Source organism: Oncorhynchus clarkii, chromosome 26 (assembly GCF_045791955.1).
Source record: "Oncorhynchus clarkii lewisi isolate Uvic-CL-2024 chromosome 26, UVic_Ocla_1.0, whole genome shotgun sequence".
NCBI lineage: Eukaryota > Metazoa > Chordata > Actinopteri > Salmoniformes > Salmonidae > Oncorhynchus > Oncorhynchus clarkii.
In genome coordinates, this window is record NC_092172.1 from 20,316,603 (window position 1) to 20,338,466 (window position 21,864).

At 42.1% G+C, this 21,864-nt stretch overlaps 2 protein-coding genes across 4 annotated transcripts in view; both read right to left on the reverse strand.

Moving 5' to 3' along the window:
• The window catches only part of LOC139384387 (interferon regulatory factor 8-like), a 56,821-nt gene that overhangs the window by 26,197 nt on the left and 8,760 nt on the right, over positions 1-21,864 (reverse strand). For all 3 annotated transcript variants that reach the window (XR_011628852.1, XM_071129135.1, XM_071129134.1), the window contains exons 5-6: positions 7,466-7,540; positions 7,199-7,370 (exon numbers count right to left, since the gene is read on the reverse strand). Coding sequence is in view for 2 of the 3 variants with exons in the window: in XM_071129135.1 (XP_070985236.1) it covers positions 7,199-7,370; positions 7,466-7,540 (247 nt within the window). In the remaining variant the exon portion in view is untranslated. The remainder of the gene's footprint in view (positions 1-7,198; positions 7,371-7,465; positions 7,541-21,864) is intronic.
• Positions 877-3,396, reverse strand: LOC139385262 (uncharacterized). The gene is made up of 2 exons (XM_071130428.1): positions 2,732-3,396; positions 877-986 (listed from the first exon to the last, which is right to left on the reverse strand). Exons 1-2 carry the CDS (start codon positions 3,394-3,396, stop codon positions 914-916), a joined length of 738 nt encoding a protein of 245 aa, XP_070986529.1. The 3' UTR covers positions 877-913.

Below are 21,864 nucleotides of genomic sequence, written 5' to 3' on the forward strand. Positions count from 1 at the left end.
ACAGTAGCTGGATCATCTTATGTTCATTCATATGTCCATTCAACCCTCAACACCAATCAGATCTTCCATCTAACCAGCTAATCATGGTACCATGTAATAACATATTGATAAACATATTAATAATAATTTATTATAATGTAATGTTAGGTGAAGGACTTTTTCCTGATCATGTGACCTAACCAGGTCCTAGTTATAGGTCTTAGGCAGATGATTACAAAAAAAAAACTGCTAGTCCTACAATTCTTTATCTGTTTGGCCTTAAAAGTTGATCCGTTGGGTTTAGAGAGGAGTTGAGGAGTGGTTATAGGACAGGTGAAGCCTCATGGTAGTATGTGGCTGTAAGGTCAAGGTGTTGAGGTGTGGAGGTGTTTGGACTAAGGCTTCAGTGAGCATCAGAGCTCCTGATCAGGCTGCACTAAGGTCAGTTCAGTGGTGAAGGTGACGAGGGACATGGGAGGTAGTGCAGTGGTGAGAGAGTCAGTTAGCCAATGCCCCCAAAATACCCCTATGCACTTGGGACCTGTAAGTAGTAAATAGTTACAGGCAATAGGGTGACAATTCCACCTAGTCTATTAGAGGGCAGGGTGGAGCTATTCCCATATTGCTTTAGGACTAGGGTCTGGAGAATGTCTTGGTCAAGAGAAACCCCTGGCCCTACTTACACCCATCCGATCCTTTCAGATCTAAGTGCCTAGGGGTGATTTTGGGACTGGGCCATTGTGTCACTCTCCAGGCAGGCCTGAGCTGGAGGTTGGTGGGACCAGGGAGACTCGAGGCCCCTTGGCTCATCTGTTGCCCCCAGAGCCGTTGTAGGCATTGTAGGGTAGAGGGTAGACACTGGAGGCCTGGTTCATCCAGCCCTGGTCCCCTCCTCTCCTCTGGTTCTCCTGCTGCTGCTGCTCTATGTACTGGTTCAGCAGCGCTCCCACCTGCTCCTGGTCCTTAAAGGGACTGGGGCGGAAACTGGCCCGCAGCCACACCCGGTACTGGAGAGAAGACAGACAGAAAAGACCATGTTTGATGGTTCAGCTCAATTAGTGTTCTATGGTCCTCCAAGGGTGGGATGTCAGAGCAGAGTGTTCTGGTATCAGAGGAGATTTTCTATTGTGGTGTAGTTTACCACACTTTCTCTTGGTTTCTTTTCCTTCCTAGTAGATGGTGATAGATGTAGATAGTGGAAGCTACATAGTGGAAGCTACAATCTAAGCAATCTATCTCTAGATCAATCTCTGTGTGTGGTTGGCAAAAAAACGGCAGACATTCCTGAAAATGAGGGACTTTCCTCGGCAGCTCAGAGAGCGATAAGAGGTCCAACAGCTATGACCCCAACACACTCACTCTGGCTTTAACAACATTGCTTCTGGGCTTGATCCCAACTTGAGTTCTGTGCACGGAAATCATGCATTGATGCCATTGCATGTGTAACTTGTGAAAATTCAAGTTACACATGCTGATCTCAAGATGAGATGTGACCTTCTATGAGGAGTGTAAGTATCATATCCTTACATAGACAACGTCCTCTAAAATGGCCCAGTGTCTGTGTTTTCTGGGTTTAACGGTACACAGGGATTAGTCCTGGTGAGAGGGCCTCAAAGGAGGCAGCATGGGTTGGGTGGGAAACCCCTGGCAGAAGTCCCAGGTCTTTAGCCCAGCGGTCAGTGGGCCCACATAGGGACCAGTGAGAGCTGAGGAAGGGGTGGGGAAAGCTAGCTCTGAATCAGAGCTTTACCAGGAACCTGCCTCCACTTCTGTCACTTCTCCTCTGACATTTCTGCTTACACAGTAGCTACAGGGCTCTCAAGCTAAAACAGATCTAGGACCAGCTTAGATTGTAGTGACTGTGCAAGTGATTTCTACAAGCTTCAATAGAATTGGGAGACAAGTACACTTTACAAAAAAGGACTTAGGAAAATTGCAATTGGTTCAGAACAGGGCAGCACAGCTGGCCCTTGGATGTACACAGAGAACTAATATTAATAATATGCATGTCAAAACACAACTTATGGAACAGCGGGGACTGTGAAGGAACACAAACATAGGCACAGACACATGCATACACACAATAGCATATGCACTATATACACACACACACGGATTTTGTACTGTATATACGTGGTAGTGGTGGAGTAGGGGCCTGATGGCACACAGTCTGTGAATGTATTGTAATGTTTTTATAATTGTATAAACTGCCTTAATTTTGCTGGACCCCAGGAAGAGTAGTTGCTGCCAAGGCAGCAGCTAATGGGGATCCATAATAAATCCAAATTCACCAGAAATTGTATTAGACCGATATTGGTTTTTATTTCTTCTATTTCTATATCAGTCCTGGTGATTCTGTAAGTGTGACACACCATACGTTAATTGAACACTACCCAGCCCTCCTCTTGCCAGAGAGGAACCACAGCCTGTGGGACATGCTCCATCTTGCCCTTACAGTAAAGCTCTAACCATTTAGGTCAACAAGTCCAACAGATCATCTAGATTTGTGGTTTCTGGAGGGAATCCAGGAAATATCCATCTAATAATGTGTTGTGTAACACCATATATATTGCGAAATAGGATGAACTGAATGTGTCTGAAACAAATATATGGAATTATGTTCCATTTCAGTAACGCAATATGAATACAAAGAGGGAACTGTAGATTATAAGGAGACAAATAAAATGTTCACACTAGTGTGAGCCTAATGAACCTAAACATTCAGTTTCTTTTTGCTGCAGTTGTCACATACCTTTTGGCACCTGTGTGTTCACTAATCAAGGTTATGCAGCTTAGGTGTGTTCCACACCGCTGGGCTTCTGGTAGACAGGTGTTGAACAGCTCATCGTGGGCTTCTGGTAGACAGGTGTTGAACAGCTCATCGTGGGCTTCTGGTAGACAGGTGTTGAACAGCTCATCATGGGCTTCTGGTTGACAGGTGTTGAACAGCTCATCATGGGCTTCTGGTAGACAGGTGTTGAACAGCTCATCATGGGCTTCTGGAAGACAGGTGTTGAACAGCTCATCGTGGGCTTCTGGTAGACAGGTGTTGAACAGCTCATCGTGGGCTTCTGGTAGACAGGTGTTGAACAGCTCATCATGGGCTTCTGGTTGACAGGTGTTGAACAGCTCATCATGGGCTTCTGGTAGACAGGTGTTGAACAGCTCATCGTGGGCTTCTGGTAGACAGGTGTTGAACATCATATCATGGGCTTCTGGTAGACAGGTGTTGAACAGCTCATCGTGGGCTTCTGGTAGACAGGTGTTGAACATCATATCATGGGCTTCTGGTAGACAGGTGTTGAACAGCTCATCGTGGGCTTCTGGTAGACAGGTGTTGAACAGCTCATCGTGGGCTTCTGGTAGACAGGTGTTGAACAGCTCATCGTGGGCTTCTGGTAGACAGGTGTTGAACATCATATCATGGGCTTCTGGTAGACAGGTGTTGGATGGAGTGGTGGGTGGCTACTAGTATCAATGCATAGCCACCAATGTGATAGTTCAACAAAAGATTGTAATGCGTATTTATTGTGATTAGTGATTTTCTTATAAATAACCTATACACTACTGTAATAAATTATAGGTAAACAAACTAGTGGTACATTATTTACGTTAGATGGGTAATCATGATATACAGTATAATTTTAATGTTATATCAAAATAGTGTTAACTCCTGTAATAAATGCAGGAGTTCCAGATGAACCAAGACAGTTCCCATGTCTGGTAAAGGAGAAGAGTTGTTTTCAGGTGTGTCACTGTGAAGTATGTTTCCTCCCACACAACCGACTCCCACACATTACCTCCATCCATAACCAGCCATACAATATACTCATACCTCTCTAAAAGAACATGCACTGTGTTACAAAAATGCACACCAAGGAAGGTACAATGAACAGTTAGACTACACACGATAAGGACAGACGGGAGACTTGAGTCCCAAACCCAGCTTTGAGTCAGACTCTCCACCATTCCTTTACCAGTTTTCACTTCCGGATCATCAATTCATGAGAAAGGGATTACTCAAAATTGGAACAAATGTCAATTTCATTTTTGTTTGCTTGAAAATGTCTCTCAGCTTTGAATCCATTCAAAGTCAAAGTCAAAGTCAAAACTGAGAAACAATGACCTGGACACATCCCTTAAGACACTATCACACTTACTGAACCTTACACTCAACAAAACACCCACGTGATCATGCATTTATTATCATTTTTAACAACAGACATGCCGTAGTTGTATCAGTGTTTTTGGCAAAGTGTTGTGAAATGAAAAAAATATCAAATCGATCAACCCTATATACACAATACAACACTAGATAAAACTATTGGTATGACAAGAGCAAATTCTCTAAGACACAGTCATGGGAAAAGCATGAAGAAAGGAATCCCATTTCCCCTTTGATCCTCAAAATCACTGTCAACTCAACCAAACAATAAGAAAACAACCATTTTTTTCTTCTGTGAAGACATTTTGCAAGCCTCTGACAGTAATTACAGTCACGTGATGGTTAGTACCAGGCTAATGCAATTTCAGCAAGCCCCTCCAGTTCCCCTTCTGTATACAACACACACGTACTGAGTACCACTGGCTGGGTGCATGTCATCAGCTAGAGAGACAAAGCCCTTCTCAGCAACCTCCATACACAGCTCTCTTTGCAGCATGTTCTATAAAACGTGTGTGTGTGTCTGTGCATGTACATGTCACACATCATTTCACAGGTTTGAAGTCTGATGTGTGTGGAAATAGCTGTCCCACAACAGGAAAGTCATTTTCTCACCCCACTACATCTTGTGTGAATAATATGCAGATGGGTCTGACTGACAACACAGATACTCACTTTGAAACCAGCAAACACTTTAGTGTAGGTCTAGTGACATGAGAGTGAAGGAGGTTGAAGTCACGGTTAATATACACAATGGTGGTACTTCTAATTAAATAACTTATGTATTTCTGGTGGACCAGACAAAAATCACATAGTAGTAGTTTACACAGCATCTAATAGTCTTCCGTTGGCCTCAATACATCGAGGTTAGTTGTCTTCTGTTTGCCTAGATACATCAAGGGTTCATAACCCACCTCAGGCATAACAGCAAGTCCAGACAAGCCATCAGTCATCACAGAGATCATCTCCCAGTATGATGAGTTTAGGAAGATCCCTGGTAGGTCATATAAAGTTGAGACAGGCAACCAGGAAGGATGGGCTCCAGGTTTACTGTCAGAGACCCACCTCCATCTACAGAAGTGAAAGTAAACCAAAAGAATGAACCTGACAGTGCAGGATAGGCCTTGTCAAAAACAGCTGCCACATTAACTGATAGCAGCTGAATGATGACACATTCCTGTGACTCTGTACTATGAGTGGGAGTAAGCTAACAGTTTGGCTTCCGAGTGGGTGTTAGAGAAAAGGTGGGCCTTAACCGGCATTCTTCTTACTCACTGAAATTGTTTACCGTTGATAGGCCTGAACTATGCAAGTCTAAATATTACACCTGAGCTGTGTTACAGGCTGTTTTTCTGCCCACATTGAATTGTGGGAAGCTGTAGAATAATAATAATAATTTGGGCTTGCTTATGTTTGTCCTGTTACTTGTTGCATATCCCAACTCCCCCTGAGACACCCGCAGGGAGTGGGGTCACATCCAGGGTCACCATTGTACAGCACCACTGGAGCATTAAGGGCCTTGCTCAAGGGCACAGCGAGTATATTTTTGTTGTTAGGGGACATCATTATTTTATCTATACAGGGTGTGTGTATGTATATTGTGTTTCAATTAGAGGTCGACCGATTACGATTTTTCAACGCCGATACCGATATCGATTATTGGAGGACCAAAAATACCAATTAATCTGACATTTTTTTTTATTTATTTGTAATAATGACAATTACAACAATACTGAATTAACACTTATTTTAACTTAATATAATACATCAATAAAATCAATTTAGCCTCAAGTAAATAATGAAACATGTTCAATTTGGTTTAAATAATGCAAAAACAAAGTGTTGGAGAAGAAAGTAAAAGTGCAATATGTGCTATGTAAGAAAGCTAACGTTTCAGTTCCTTGCTCAGAACATGAGAACATATGGTGGTTCCATTTAACATGAGTCTTCAATATTCCCAGGTAAGAAGTTTTTAGTTATAGTTATTATAGGAATTATAGGACTATTTCTCTCTATTCCATTTGTATTTCATATACCTTTGACTATTGGATGTTCTAATAGGTACTTTAGTATTGCCAGCCTAATCTCAGGAGTTGATAGGCTTGAAGTCATAAACAGCACTATGCATCCCAGCATTGCTAAGAGCTGCTGTTTGAATGAATGCTTATGAGCCTAGTGCTGCCTACCACTGCTCAGTCACTGCTCTATCAAATAATATACTTAATTATAATATAATAAACACAAAAATACAAGCCTTTGGTCATTAATATGGTCAAATCCGGAAACTACCATTTCGAAAACAAAACATTTATTCTTTCAGTGAAATACGGAACCGTTCTGCTAACTAGCTAGCCATTTCACTTCGGTTACACCAGCCTCATCTCGGGAGTTGATAGGCTTGAAGTCATAAACAGCGCAATGCTTGACGCACAATGAAGAGCTGCTGGCAAAACACACTAAAGTGCTGTTTGAAAGAATGTTTACGCGCCTGCTTCTGCCTACCACCGCTCAGTCAGATACTTGTATACTTGTATGCTCAGTCAGATTATATGCAACGCAGAACACACTAGATAATATCTAGTAATATCATCAACCATGTGTAGTTAACTAGTGATTATGATTGATTGATTGATTGTTTTTTATAAGATAAGTTTAATGCTAGCTAGCAACTTACCTTGGCTTACTGCATTCGTGTAACAGGCAGTCTCCTTGTGGAGTGCAACGAGAGAGAGGCAGGTCGTTATTGCGTTGGACTAGTTAACTGTAAGGTTGCAAGATTGGATCCCCCGAGCTGACAAGGTGAAAATCTGTCGTTCTGCCCCTGAACAAGGCAGTTAACCCACCGTTCCTAGGCCGTCATTGAAAATAAGAATGTGTTCTTAACTGACTTGCCTAGTAAAATAAAAGGTAGAAAAAATATAACAAAAAAGAAAAATTGGCAAATCGACGCCCAAAAATACAGATTTCCGATTGTTATGAAAACTTGAAATCGGCCCTAATTAAATCGGCCATTCCGATTAATTGGTCGACCTCTAGTTTCAATGTGTGTGTACCTACCTCTGTGACTTGGTTCATCTGGTACTCCTGTAGTTGCTGTTGGAAGCCATAGTTCGGGCCTACGAAGGAACGCACGGCCTTGACAGCCGACAGACACTCCTCCCAGCTGTAGGTGGTGACGGTCATCAGGTAGGCCACCACCATGGTAGTACTACGGGACACACCGGCCAGACTGCATTATGGGACAGGGACATGGAGAGCATAGTCATGAGGGGTCAGGTACGGTCAACAGAAAGTTGGTGGTTTATGGTTAGGTGGTGTACGTACCAGTGCACCAGACAGGCCCCTCCATTTAGACGACATTCGTGGATGAACCTGATGCTCTCTTTGAAATGCTGTGACCTGCAAAGACAAAACCACATGGCCTTATAGGTACAAGTACAGAATAAACAGTGTAGTCTAAAAAGTGTATCACTGATCATATCAGGATGTGGATTGTCTTGTCATAGGTGAGACTAGGGCTGTTAAGATGACCATATTACCACCACACTGGTGGTCATGAGTCATGACCATTTAGTCACAGTAATTAGGCTTCTCCAAGCTCTGATGCTGCCAATGGTCATTAGTAGCCTACCTAACTTGCGAACTGCCTGGAACTCAGCACACTATTGTCCCTCTAATCACTCTGACATCAATGCATATGTAAAACATCTAAATCAAACACTTAATGAGAGCCCATGAGCTCATGTTGTGCAACATTTCTATAGGCTATGCAATTGCATGAGAAAACAGTGATGGCCTCTATTAGAAAGAGGAGGATCACATCAGCTTTCTATAGGCTAGGCTAACTATCTTTATTTCTCAACTTTCCTAATACTAAGCAAATGTATTATATTTACAACAGGAGTATAGCCTACCTGGCTGGCATGGAAATAAACAACGGGTAAAAGCATCCTCCATTCACTATTTAAGTGCATAGATGACATGTATTTTTTCCCCCGGTCCCTGTTTCGAGACAGGGGTATGATAAATAAAAATTTCCCACATATATTATTTAGTATATGTAAAGACAAGATTAAATCAAGAATAGTCTGATGGGTGACAATATTAGCTTATTACTTGTGAATGATGCCCAGATTAAGGCAAGGTTACAGCGCATGCCTTTTTTGGGGGACTTTTTCCAAATCATAGTTGCACACCTCATGTAGCCTAGCCCATAGGCCTATATGTTTTGATAAGGTTTGTATCACAACTGAAGTGGCCAAATAACTTCGTAAAATTAAGCACATGAATCCGTTTTACAAGGGGTGTAGAACCTAACTGGAAGCGCGTGAGTTTCAAGTTTGGGGAAAATCATTTTTCACCATAAAAATTCACTTCTATAATAAAAGCATTACATTCATAATCGCATTTGCGGTCACTTTTGAGAATGGTGTTTTCCTGCTAATGGAAGATTTGCGTTTTTAGCCTACTCCGGTGTGCACATTGCTGCGCTTATAATGTGAAGAAATATCCTTATAGTTAATAAACATTTTAAGCAAAATTTTCGGGAGAAGTGAATTATAATTATTACATTCAGCCCAAGGGCACAATGGTCACTTACCGCAAAACACATAGATTTTTGGCATTACAGCCACACAAAGGGGATGCCACCGGAAAATTCTATGCATTATCAAGTGCTTGTCAAATTGTGAATGAGAGACTGGTGAAGTGTACAGCTTGTGCAAAAAAACAAAGCAGAAGTTATGCCTTTCATGCAACTTTCTTCAAATCATCATTAGAGTTGCATCATGCAGCCTTAGAATGTACTAAACATCAGAATAGATAACCCAATGTTTGTATCATAACCAAAGTTACATAAATAACTCGAAGTTAAGTATTTAGGAGTACCTGTTTCTTTCTTATGCACACTCCTTTAAAATGTTTGGAGAAAATATCCTTTCTATTTTATTCAGCTATGTTGAATTGTATTCTTCATACTAAACAGTTAATCCACTGTTCCTAGGCCGTCATTGAAAATAAGAATTTGTTCTTAACTGACTTGCCTAGTTAAATAAAAGGTAAATACTATACAATAATGTAAAACAATGCCACAGAATTCTAAGCAAATCTTGTCTGCTAAATAATCTAGTGTAGCCCACAGACGGTCAGTTAATTAACGGTTACTTGACAATCACCGGCTGACAAAATGTCACGACCGTCACAGCCCTAGGTGAGACCAGATCTATAACTATATAAATAGATTTCAGGTCACATTTTATGGGATATGAGAAAGAACAGGAAGAAGTGAAACTAAGGTGTAAAAGTCATCTGGACCCCATCTCTGCACAGCACAAGTTCCTTCAACCTGTTTCATCTTAGTCATGATGTCCAGATAGATAAAGTGGGGCAAAAAAGTATTTAGTCAGCCACCAATTGTGCAAGTTCTCACACTTAAGATGAGAGAGACCTGTAATTTTCATCATAGGTACACATCAACTATGACAGACAAAATGAGAAAAAAAATCCAGAAAATCACATTGTAGGATTTTTAATGAATGTATTTGCAAATTATGGTGGAAAATAAGTATTGGTGGCTGACTAAATTCTTTTTTGCCCCACTGTACCTGTCCTATACCCAAGTAACCATGTATCTGTGTCCAATCATCACATCACTGGGAAGTCCCAGGGCATATTTTATAGTTTAGTAATTTAGCAGATGCTCTATTCTAGAACGACTTACATTCGTGCATTCATCTTGAGATAGCTACTGTTGGTGAGACAACATCATAACAATTGTATCAAGTACATTTTCCCTCAAAGTATTGATCAACAAAGTCAGTGCTAGTAGGAAAAGACACATAACGATGTTATGGAGGGGGAAGGGATGGGTAGCTTACTCTCGAGATGGTGGTGGAAGTGATCTCTCCTATACAGTTGTCTTGTTTAGTAGCACTCTCCACTGGACACTACTAGGAGAACCTAGAAGTATTTTCTATTCAACTTCCACTGTCATCCAAGAAAGTCATAATCTCTCTCATACAACCCATTGGTTTGTCAATTCAAGCACCTTTGTAGGACTGAGGTAATGAGAGTATAGGGGACTCCTATACTGCGTCCCCTCCAAGACTTTACAACCACTATCATTCAATCTTTAGAGATCATCTTTTCATGTAGATCAATACAGCATATACCCCAATTAACATTCTCCTTCCTGTCTACCCTAAACTGTAATGTAGATCAATACAGCATATACCCCAACTAACATTCTCCTTCCTGTCTACCCTAAACTAATGTAGATCAATACAGCATATACCCCAACTAACATTCTCCTTCCTGTCTACCCTAAACTGTAATGTAGATCAATACAGCATATACCCCAACTAACATTCTCCTTTCTGTCTACCCTAAACTGTAATGTAGATTAATACAGCATATACCCCAATTAACATTCTCCTTTCTGTCTACCCTAAACTGTAATGTAGATCAATACAGCATATACCCCAACTAACATTCTCCTTTCTGTCTACCCTAAACTGTAATGTAGATTAATACAGCATATACCCCAATTAACATTCTCCTTTCTGTCTACCCTAAACTGTAATGTAGATCAATACAGCATATACCCCAACTAACATTCTCCTTCCTGTCTACCCTAAACTGTAATGTAGATCAATACAGCATATACCCCAATTAACATTCTCCTTTCTGTCTACCCTAAACTGTTTTTTGGTGTTGGTGGATGACTACCACTTCAAACACTATTGGGAAATAGTAGTGAAGCATTGCGCAATAGGAGAGTCATATGGTGGGGAGTATTGTCCTATAACAGCAAAGGCTGCTTGGTTACCCAACCAACTCAACAGCCAGGGGCTAAAATAGATGGATTGCACGTTCCCTCCTCACTTGGAGCCAAACTCTTGCTGAAAGATGTCTCCTCAGCACTTTTCTAATTATTTCTGGTCCAGCAGTTTCCGGCTATCTTGTTAAATGTGCAGAAATGTATTAGGTTCCGAGTATTTTGTGTTTTGACAGGCTGAACTCCAAATCAAAACAAAAATAATTAGGATCTTACACTGAGTATACAAAACATTAAGAACACCTGCTCTTTCCATGACAGACTGACCAGGTGAATTCAGGTGAAAGCTATGATCACTTATTGATGTCACTTGATTGAATCCAATTCAATCAGTGTAAATGAAGGGGCGGAGACAGGCTAAAGAAAAATTATTACGCCTTGAGACACGGATTGTGTATGTGTGCCATTCAGAGGGTGAATGGGAAAGAAACAAATAGTGCCTTCGAAAGGGGTATGGTAGTAGGTGCCAAGTCCACCTGTATCAAGAACTGTACCAGTGTCAAAAACTGCAATGGGGGGGGGGGGGGGGGGGGGGTTGGTATACTCAGTGTATATTTAACCGAGGAGGTGTGATATATGGCCAATATACCACGGCTAACGTCTGTTCTTAGGCATAACACATCGCAGAGTGCCTGGACACAGCCCTTAGTCGTGGTATATTGGCCATATATCACAACCCCCAAGGTGCCTTAATGCTATTATAAACTGGTTACCAATGTAATTAGAACAGTACAAATACATGTTTTGTCATACACGTGGTATACGGTCTGATATACCACAGCTGTCAGCCAAATCAGCATTCAGGGCTCGAACCACCCATATTAAAATCACAAATGAAGGACAGTGGCAAACTGTATGGTTGTATCCAAACAAAGACTCTGTGGTGCTTTAGTTTTGTGATATCTGGTAACTGAATATAAAGCACCTGATTCTAATTATAATTCTTGGTTCTTGAGTGTTTAATAAAACATCACGAAGTGAGGGTCAGGTCCGCATCCTACCACAATCATTTGACACACTCGGACTCATCAGGAGCTCACAGACATTTATTTATTTCACCTTTAGTTAACCAGGTAGGCCAGTTGAAAACAAGTTCTCATTTACAACTACGACCTGGCCAAGATAAAGCAAAGCAGTGTGACAAAAACAGAGTTACACAAAGTCCTAGCCCCTAGGGCCCCTAGCCATGTCAGTCCCTGGCCTGGTCTCTAAAAGCGGGGAACGTGATGAAACCAGCAGGACGACCGTTAGCCCTGTTTTCCCAGCCTAGGGATTGTGACAGAGAGGGACTATAATAGACCTGGTGACCGAGGCACAGCAGGATGTCACAGCAAGGCTTCCTTCCTGCTGCCTGCAGACCAGTTGGTTGCGACAGGGGGGGGGGGGGGGGTCAGAGGCCCCCCAACCCAACAACAACATCCCCTCCTCACCTCATCCTCAACCTCCAACTACCCTCCTCATTATCATCATCATCATCATCATCATCTCTCTCCTCCTTTTCCTCTGAGAAGACAAGTGACTGACAGACTGACTGAGTTATGCTCTGCTTGCGGAGGTTTAAAAAAATACTTGTTAGTCGCCAAAGTTACGAAGCATGTCTTTAACACTAGTGTCTGTCTCTGACTGACTGGCAGACAGGGTGTTTCTGTCCAGGTATGAAAAGCAGGGTAGGACATTCCACCCTGGTAGTTATCCTTACTGCGCTACACAGCGTGCTACAATACTAATGTAATGAGCAGTAATTCATGTGGACAGTGGACACAGAACAAACTCAACAGATGGTGCAGGTCATAGGTGCCAGGGAAGTAGCTAGCTCTCATTTATAGGAGCTCTAATAGTGGTGCATGGCACAAAGGTTATGAGTATGACTAAAGACTAGGGTTGAATAGCGGGTATTGGGTTACTGAGATTTACCGCCCAAACCAACTCCCTTTTCCTGGAGTAAATAACGGTGAGAAACCGGTAAATTATAATAAATGATTTATATGAACAGCATGCAGTGAAATGGAACTGTTACATTATAAGTGATGTCAAATAGAAGGCCGTAGAGAAGCCAGATTTATACATCTGCACGACCAATCATCTCGTCATGGTAACTGTTTCTCGTGACAGGTAGGCCCTGCATGTGCTGTATTTCCTATGGTAGACTAATATAAGGACTGAATACGCATCTAATTTATACATCTCCATCTGGCTTTCAGGGGTGACCAAATTTATGTAATGATTATTTTATTTATTTCAGCTGCAGGGTTTTAAAACAGCCTATCACTTGAATATTGTTGCTCTCACAGTCTCTCTCTCTCTCTCTCCATCAATTACATTCAAATTGCATTTAAAATAGATAGACAATGTATATTTTTTAAATACACATACATACACATTCATTCCATGTTTTTTCTTTATTTTTTACTATTTTCTACATTGTAAAATAATAGTGAAGACATCAAAACTATGAAATAACACACGGAATCATGTAGAAACCAAAAAAAGTTAAATAAATCAAAATATATTTTATATGAGATTCTTCAAAATAGTCACCCTTTGCCTTGATGACAGCTTTGCACACTTTTGGCATTGACTCACCAGGCTTCATGAGGTAGTCACCTGGAATGCATTTCAATTAACAGGTGTGCCAAAGTACATTTGTGGAATTTTTATCCTTCTTAATGCGTTTGAGGCAATATCAGTTGTGTTGTGACAAGGTAGTGGTGGTATACAGAAGTTAGCCCTATTTGGTAAAAGACCAAGCCCATATTATGGTAAGAACAGATCAAATAAGCAGAGAGACTTGACAGTCCATTACTTTAAGACATGAAGATCAGTCAATACGGAACATTTCAAGAACTTTGACAGTTTCTTCAAGTGCAGTCGCAAAAACCATCAAGCGCTATGATGAAACTGGCTCTAATGAGGACCACCACAGGAAAGGAAGACCCAGAGTTACCTCTGCTGCAGAGGATAAGTTCATTAGAGTTAACTGAACCTCAGATTGAAGCCCAAATAAATGCTTCACAAGAGTTCAAGCAACAGAGACATCTCAACATCAACTGTTCAGAGGAGACGGTGTGAATCAGGCCTTCATGGTCAAATTGCTGCAAAGAAACCCCTACTAAAAAGGACAACAATAATAAGAAGAGAGAAAAAAATACGAGCAATGGACATTAGACCGGTGGAAATCTGTCCTTTTGTCAGATTGAGATTTTTGGTTCCAACCGCCATGTCTTTGCGAGATGCAGAATAGGTAAACGGATGATCTCGACATGTGTGATGGTGCTTTGATGGTAACACTGTCTGTAATTTATTTAGAATTCAAGGCATACTTAACCAGCATGGCTACCACAGCATTCTGCAGCGATATGCCATGCCATCTGGTTTGTGCTTAGTGGGACTATCATTTGTTTTTTAACAGGACAATGACCCAACACACCTCCAGGCTGTGTAAGGGCTATTTGACCAAGGAGAGTGAGGGAGTTCTGCATCAGATGACCTGGCCTCCACAATCACCCGACCTCAACCCAATTGAGATGGTTTGGGATGAGTTGGACAGCAGAGTGAAGGAAAAGTAGGCAACAAGTGCTCAGCATATGTGGGAACTCCTTCAAGGCTTGTGGAAAAGCATTCCAGGTGAAGCCGGTTGCGAGACTGCCAAAATCAAGGCAAAGGGTGGCTACTTTGATGAATCTAAAATATACCTTTTTTTAAAACACTTTTTTGGTTACTACATAATTCCATCTGTGTTATTTCATAGTTTTGATGTCTTCACTATTATTCTACAATGTAGAAAATAGTAAAAATAAAGAAAAACCCTTGAATGAGTAGGTGTCCAAACTTTTGACTTTCAGGAAATAAATCCGATGCAGTACTAGCTTTATATGTAGCTAATGAATGATGGGTTATGCATAAGCTTCTAACTTATAGCCTCTGTCTTTTGCGCAATATGTACCTGCGCTCCGCTGACCCCTCTCCTTAATAAAAAACGCTCCTTAGCTCTTGTAGTCCCAGAAAAAGCTTGCCAGACATGTTCGTTGCTGTTGCATTTCTTATATTCGAAGAGGGATGCAAGCTCTTGTTTGCTGAACGTTAAATACAGCAGCCAATAGAACTAAAAGAAGAGAGAGCGGGCGATGGCGGTAGGCTAAAGCAGTTATTTGTTCAGACCCATAACCATTCAGTCTTAGTGAAGAAAAGTGAAAGCCATCTGGATCTTATTCTAGCCCTACATTATTCAAGCATGTCATTACAATGATGAAGATAAAAACAATGAAACGTATTTAATTTACCTCTTGAAAAAAGGAATGAAGCAACAACAGAGGGAGAAAAAGGAGGCTAAAATGCACATCACACAACATTAGGGGAAATATTATTAAAGGTATATATGCTTCAGCCTACTAATTAAATAAATGTATTTTAGGGCTGTTATGGTGACCGTATTACCGCCACACCGGTGGTCACGAGTCATGACGGCAGTCAAATTACAGGTGACCGTTTAGTCACGGTAATTAGGCTTCTCCAAGCTCTGATGCTGCTGGTGGTCATTAGTAGCCTACCAGACGTGCTAACTGCCTGGTACTCAGCACTCTATTGTCCCTCTAATCACTCTGACATCAATGCAAATGCAAATGTATTTGAACATCTAATCAAACACTTCATGAGAGCCCATGAGCTCATGTTCTCTAGGCTATGCAATTGCGTGAGAAAACAGAGTGATGGCCTCTATTAAAAATAGGAGGATACCATCAGCTTTCTATAGGCTAGCCTACTATATTTATTTCTCAACTTTCCTAATATTAAGCACATTGCTTCTCTTTACAACATGAGTATAGCCTACAAAGCTGGCATGAAAATGAACCACAGGAAAAGCGTCCTACCTTCACTATTTAAGTGCATTGATGTATTTTTTCAATAATGGTCTATTCTAAATTAAATGTCACATATATTATTTAGTATTTGAAAAGACAAAATTAAATCAAGAATAATCTGATAGGTGACACTTGTGAATATATTATCACTTGAAGCCCAGCTTAAGTCAAGAAGCAGCGCATGCCTTTTTTTGTGACTTTATCAACATTTTTATTATTATTATTTAACCAAGTAGGCTAGTTGAGAACAAGTTCTCATTTGCAACTGCGACCTGGCCAAGAAAGCTTAGCAATTCAACAACACAGTTACACATGGAATAAACAAAACATAGTCAATAATACAGTAGAACAAAAGAAAACAAAAAGTCTATATACAGTGAGTGCAAATGAGGTAAGTTAAGGAAATAAAAATAGGCCATGGTGGCGATGTAATTACAATATAGCAATTAACACAAATTGGAGTCGCACACCTCATGTAGCCTAGCCCATTGGCCTATATGTTTTGATAAGGTTTGTGGCCAAATAACGTCTTAAAATTAAGCACATTAATCCGCTTTACAAAGGGTGTAGAGTCTAACTGGCATACATACGAAGCGTGTGAGTTTCAAGACTGGGGAAGACAACTTTCACCATAGAAATGCACCTTAATAATAAAAGCATTACATGCATAATTGCAGTGGCGGTTCTAGCTTGTATGGCCAGTTGAAAACAAGTTCTCAATTACAACTGCGACCTGGCCAAGATAAAGCAAAGAAGTGTGACAAAAACAACACAGAGTTACACATGGGATAAACAAATGTACAGTCAATAACACAATAGAGATATATATATATACAGTGTGTGCAAGTAAGGTGGTAAGGCAATAAATAGGCCATAGTAGCGAAGTAATTACAATTTAGCAAATTAAACACTGGAGTGATAGATGTGCAGATGATGATGTGCAAGTAGAAATACTTGTGCAAAAGAGCAAAATAAAAAAAAAACAATATGGGGATGAGGTAGGTAGTTGGATGGGCTATTTACAGATAGGCTGTGTACAGCGATCGGTAAGCTGCTCAAATAGCTGATGCTTAAAGTTTGTGAGGGAGATATAATTCTCCAACTTCAGAAATGTTTGCGATTCATTCGTCATTGGCAGCAGAGAACTGTAAGGAAAGGCAGCCAAAGAAGGTGTTGGCTTTGGGGAGGACCAGTGAGATATACCTGCTGGAGCGCGTGGGTGTTGTTAAGGTGACCAGTGAGCTGAGATAAGGCAGAGCTTTACCTAGCAAAGACTTATAGATGATTTGGAGCCAGTGGGTCTGGCGATGAATATGTAGCAATGGCCAGCCGACGAGAGCATTCAGGTCACAGTGGTGGGTGGTATATGAGGCTTTGGTGACAAAAGGGATGGCACTGTGATAGACTGCTTCCAATTTGCTGAGTAGTGTGTTGGAGTCTATTTTGTAAATTACATCGCTGAAGTCGAAGATCGGTAGGATAGTCAGTTTTAGGAGGGTATGTTTGGCAGCGTGAGTGGAGGAGGCTTTGTTGCGAAATAGGAAGCCGATTCTAGATGTAATTTTGGATTGGAGATGCTTAATATGAGTCTGGAGGGAGAGTTTACAGTCTAACCAGACACCTAGGTATTTGTAGTTGTCCACATATTCTAAGTCAGAACTGTCCAGAGTAGTGATGCTAGTCGGGTGGGCAGCGATCGGTTGAAGAGCATGCATTTAGTTTTACTAGCATTTAAGAGCAGTTGGAGGCCACGGAAGGAGTGTTGCATGGCATTGAAGCTTGTTTGGAGGTTTGTCAACACAGTGTCCAAAGTAGGGCCAGATGTATACAGAATGGTATCGTCTGTGTAGAGGTGAATCAAGGAATCATCCGCAGCAAGAGCGACATCATTGATGTATACAGAGAAAAGAGTCGGCCCGAGAATTGAACCCTGTGGTACCCCCATAGAGACTGCCAGACGTCCGTACAACAAGCCCTCCAATTTGACACACTGAACTCTAATGAAGTAGTTGGTGAACCGGGGCGAGGCAGTCATTTGAGAAACCAAGGCTGTTGAGTCTGCCGATAAGAATACAGTGATTGACAGAGTCGAAAGCCTTGGCCAGGTCAATGAAGATGGCTGCACAGTACTGTCTTTTATCGATGGCGGTTATGATATTGTTTAGTACCTTGAGCGAGACTGAGGTGCTCCGGTGACCAGCTTGGAAACCGGATTGCACAGCAGAGAAGGTACGGTGGTATTCGAAATGGTCAGTGATCTGTTTGTTAACTTGGCTTTTGAAGACTTTAGAAAGGCAGGGCAGGATGGATATAGGTCTGCAACAGTTTGGGTCTAGAGTGTCACCCCCTTTGAAGAGATGACCACGGCAGCTTTACAAATCTTTAAGAATCTCAGGATGATACAAAAGAGAGGTTGAACAGACTAGTAATAGGGGTTGCAACAATGGCGGCTGATAAATTTAGAAAGAGAGGGTCCAGATTTTTTTTTTTTTGCAGCTCTTTCAGAACATCTGCTCTCTGGATTTGGTTGAAGGAGAAATGGGGAGACTTGGGCAAGTAGCTGTTGGCCGGGGTTGGGGTAGCCAGGAGGAAAGCATGGCCAGCCGTAGAGAAATGATTATTGAAATTCTCGATTATCGTGGATTTGTCGGTGGTGACAGTGTTTCCTAGCCTCAGTGCAGTGGGCAGCTGGGGGTGGTGCTCTTATTCTCCATGGACTTCACAGTGTCCCAAAACATTTTGAAGTTAGAACTACAGGATGCAAATTTCTGTTTGAAAAAGCTAGCCTTTGCTTTCCTAACTGACTGTGTGTATCAGTTCCTGACTTCCCTGAAAAGTTGCATTTCGCAGGGACTATTCGATGCTAATGCAGTACACCACAGGATATTTTTGTGCTGGTTGAGGGAAGGGCTATATCTGTTCTTAGTTATACATTTTGAAAGGGACATGCTTATTGAAGATGGTGAGGAAATTAATTTTAAAAGAACAACCAGGCATCCTCTACTGGCGGGATGAGGTCAATATCCTTCCAGGATACCCTTCCAGGTCAATTAGAAAGGCCTGCTCTCTGAAGTGTTTTAGGGAGCGATTGACAGTGAGGAAGGGTGGTCGTTTGACCGCAGACCCATAACGGATGCAGGCAATGAGGCTGTGATCGCTAAGATCCTGATTGAAAACAGCAGAGGTGTATTTGGAGGGCAAGTTGGTCAGGATAATACCTATGAGGGTGCCCATGTTTACGGATTTAGGGTTGTACCTGGTGGGTTCCTAATTTATGTGAGATTGAGGGCATCTAGTTTAGATTGTATGGAGGCCAGGGTGATAAGCATATCCCAGTTTAGGTCACCTAACAGAACGAACTCTGAAGATGGATGGGGGGGGGGATCAATTCACATATGGTGTCCAGGGCACAGCTGGGAGCTGAGGGGGTTCTATAACAGGTGGCAACAGTGAGAGACATTTCTGGAGAGATTAATTTTTAAAATTAGAAGCTCAAACTATTTGGGCATAGACCTGGAAAGTATGACAGAACTTTGCAGGCTATCTCTGCAGTAGATTACAACTCCTCCCCCTTTGGCAGTTCTATCTTGACGGAAAATGTTGTAATTGGGGATGGAAATCTTAGAATTTTTGGTGGCCTTCCTAAGCCAGGATTCAGACATGGCAAGGACATCAGGGTTGGCGGAGTGTGCAAAAGCAGTGAGAAAAACAAACAAGGAGGCTTCTGGATGTTAACATGCATGAAACCAAGGCGTTTACGGTTACAGAAGTCAACAAATGAAAGCGCCTGGGGGGGACACAGGGCCTGCGTTAACCTCTACATCACCCGAGGAACAGAGGAGGAATAGGATGAGGGTACGGCTGAAGGCTATCAAAACTGGTCGTCTAGTGCGTTGGGGACAGAGAATAAAAGGAGAAGATTCCTGGGCGTGGCAGGATAGATTCAGGGCATAATGTACAGACAGGGGTAGGGTGCGGGTACAGTGGAGGTAAACCTAGGGATTGAGTGACGATAGAGGTTGCATCTCTGGAGGCACTAGTTATGCTAGGTGAGGTCATTGCATGTGTGGGAGGTGGGGCAAAAGAGCTATCTGAGGCATGTTGAGTGGGACTAGGGGCTCCGTAGTCAAATAAAACAATGATAACTACCCTAAACAACAGTTTGCAAGACATATGGACATTAGAGAAAGACATAAAGTGAGGCATAAAGCAATCACAGGTGTTGATTGGGAGAGCTAGCTAAGACAATAAGACAACAGCTAATCAGCTAAGACAACCACAACAGGTAAAAGGCGATGAATGGGCAGAGAGTGTCAGTTAACTACACACAGAGCCTGAGTTTGAGGCTGGGGCCGACAAACAAACAAAATAAACTAAATGGAGTACCGTGATTAATGAACAGTCCAGCAGGCATCAGCTATGTAGCCAAGTGATCACAGGGTCCAGTGAACAGCAATAGATGAAACAGGGACGCCGTTAGGTAATCGTTACTGCAAGCGGGAGACACGGCGTTCATAAAGTTAGCAGGCCGGGGCTAGCAGAAGCGTCTACACCGACATTCGGCAAAGGCCGGGTTGAGGGCACATCGGACGGAATTACGTCGGTGGACCAGTCGTGATGGATCGGCGGGGCTCCGTGTCGACAAAGGGTCCAGGCCAATTGGCAAAAGAGGTAGTGTAGCTGGAGTAATTATGTTTGCTAGCCGGGGGATAGCGTTAGCCACTATAGCGACTCGGTAGCAGCGAGCTAAATAAATAATCATAACATTTAAAACATTTAAAACTAGAATTGTGTTGATTTGGCACTTGAGCATCAATACATAACCCATCCCCCAACACTGTCAACCAAGAGTCAAGACTAAACCAATTCACCTTGGTGGTGTGCAAACTGGTTTTATAGTATTCTTAACTATTTCACCACAAACAAGAAAAAAAATGCAACAAATTGTCTGTGAAACTATGGCTCTGTGACGGTCCAACAGTATTATGAAGGAATTGTGGTTATTTGGTAGCATTTCGTAGTGTGATTGACTTTACTGATTGCATTTGTACTGTACAAAGTTAGAGGTGCGCTATTTGATAGGGGGGGGATCTATCAAATAGCGCACCTCTATCTCGGGCTTCAAGTGGGGAGACCTGAGGACAACCTACCCCCAACAACCTCCCCATCTCGTACTTCTGAGTGGGAGACCTTTCATGGCAGTAGCCTGCCTAGCTCACAAACGAGAATCAGGGTGCCCAGTCCGACAAGGTTAATTGACCCACAGTCCCAAACGGTGACATGATATCATTGACGTGACGTGCAAAGGAGCGATAGAAAACCGATCGCGCAAATGTCACCATTCCGTTTTTTTTTGTGCGGGCGCCCCTTGCCGCCCCCGGCAAGATGCTGTCCTGGGCGGTTGCCTGTCGCCTACACCTAAATCCGCCACTGCACAATCGCATCTGCAGTCACTTTTGATAATGGAACATTCACGCTTATAGCCTACTACCATGTGCACATTGCTGTGCTTGTAATGTGAAAAACTTGGCTAATAGTTTATCAACATTTTACGCAAAAAATTCTGACCAGTTGCGTCAGGCACATTGCTTAAAACAGGTTTTTTGGTGCTAGTGGTTGTATTCATTTGGGATCTATCACATCCCACAACTGTCCCAGACTATGTTTGGAATATTTATTTTTCTCACACAGAATAGGTCAACTTTTGTACTATGGGGGATAGTAGATTGACATAGGCTCGTGCTTTTGCTGTTCGTTAGGCCTACTCATCTTGTTGGCTGACGAAAAGCAAATGTGGACAGTTATTCCAATATCTTCAAAATGCACCTGGGAATTGGATACGGACGTGTGCAGATGCATCCCAGATGTGTCCATCTTCACTTGTGACCTGTGAGAAAGACCGTCACAGAGCCATGTGAGTGAGAGGTGCTTCGGCAAGCAGCAAGGAGAAGGGAATTATAATAATTATATTCAGCCCAAGGGCACAACGGCCACAAAAGGCATGGAACTTTTGGGGGCATTAAGGCCAG

Excerpts from the sequence above, each read along its gene's own strand:
- LOC139385262 (XM_071130428.1), bottom strand. The coding sequence starts at position 3,396 with ATGTTCAACACCTGTCTACCAGAAGCCCACGATGAGCTGTTCAACACC. Across the intron at positions 987-2,731 it reads GAACACACAGGTGCCAAAAG|TACCGGGTGTGGCTGCGGGC; the intron begins GTATGTGACAAC and ends TCTTCTCTCCAG.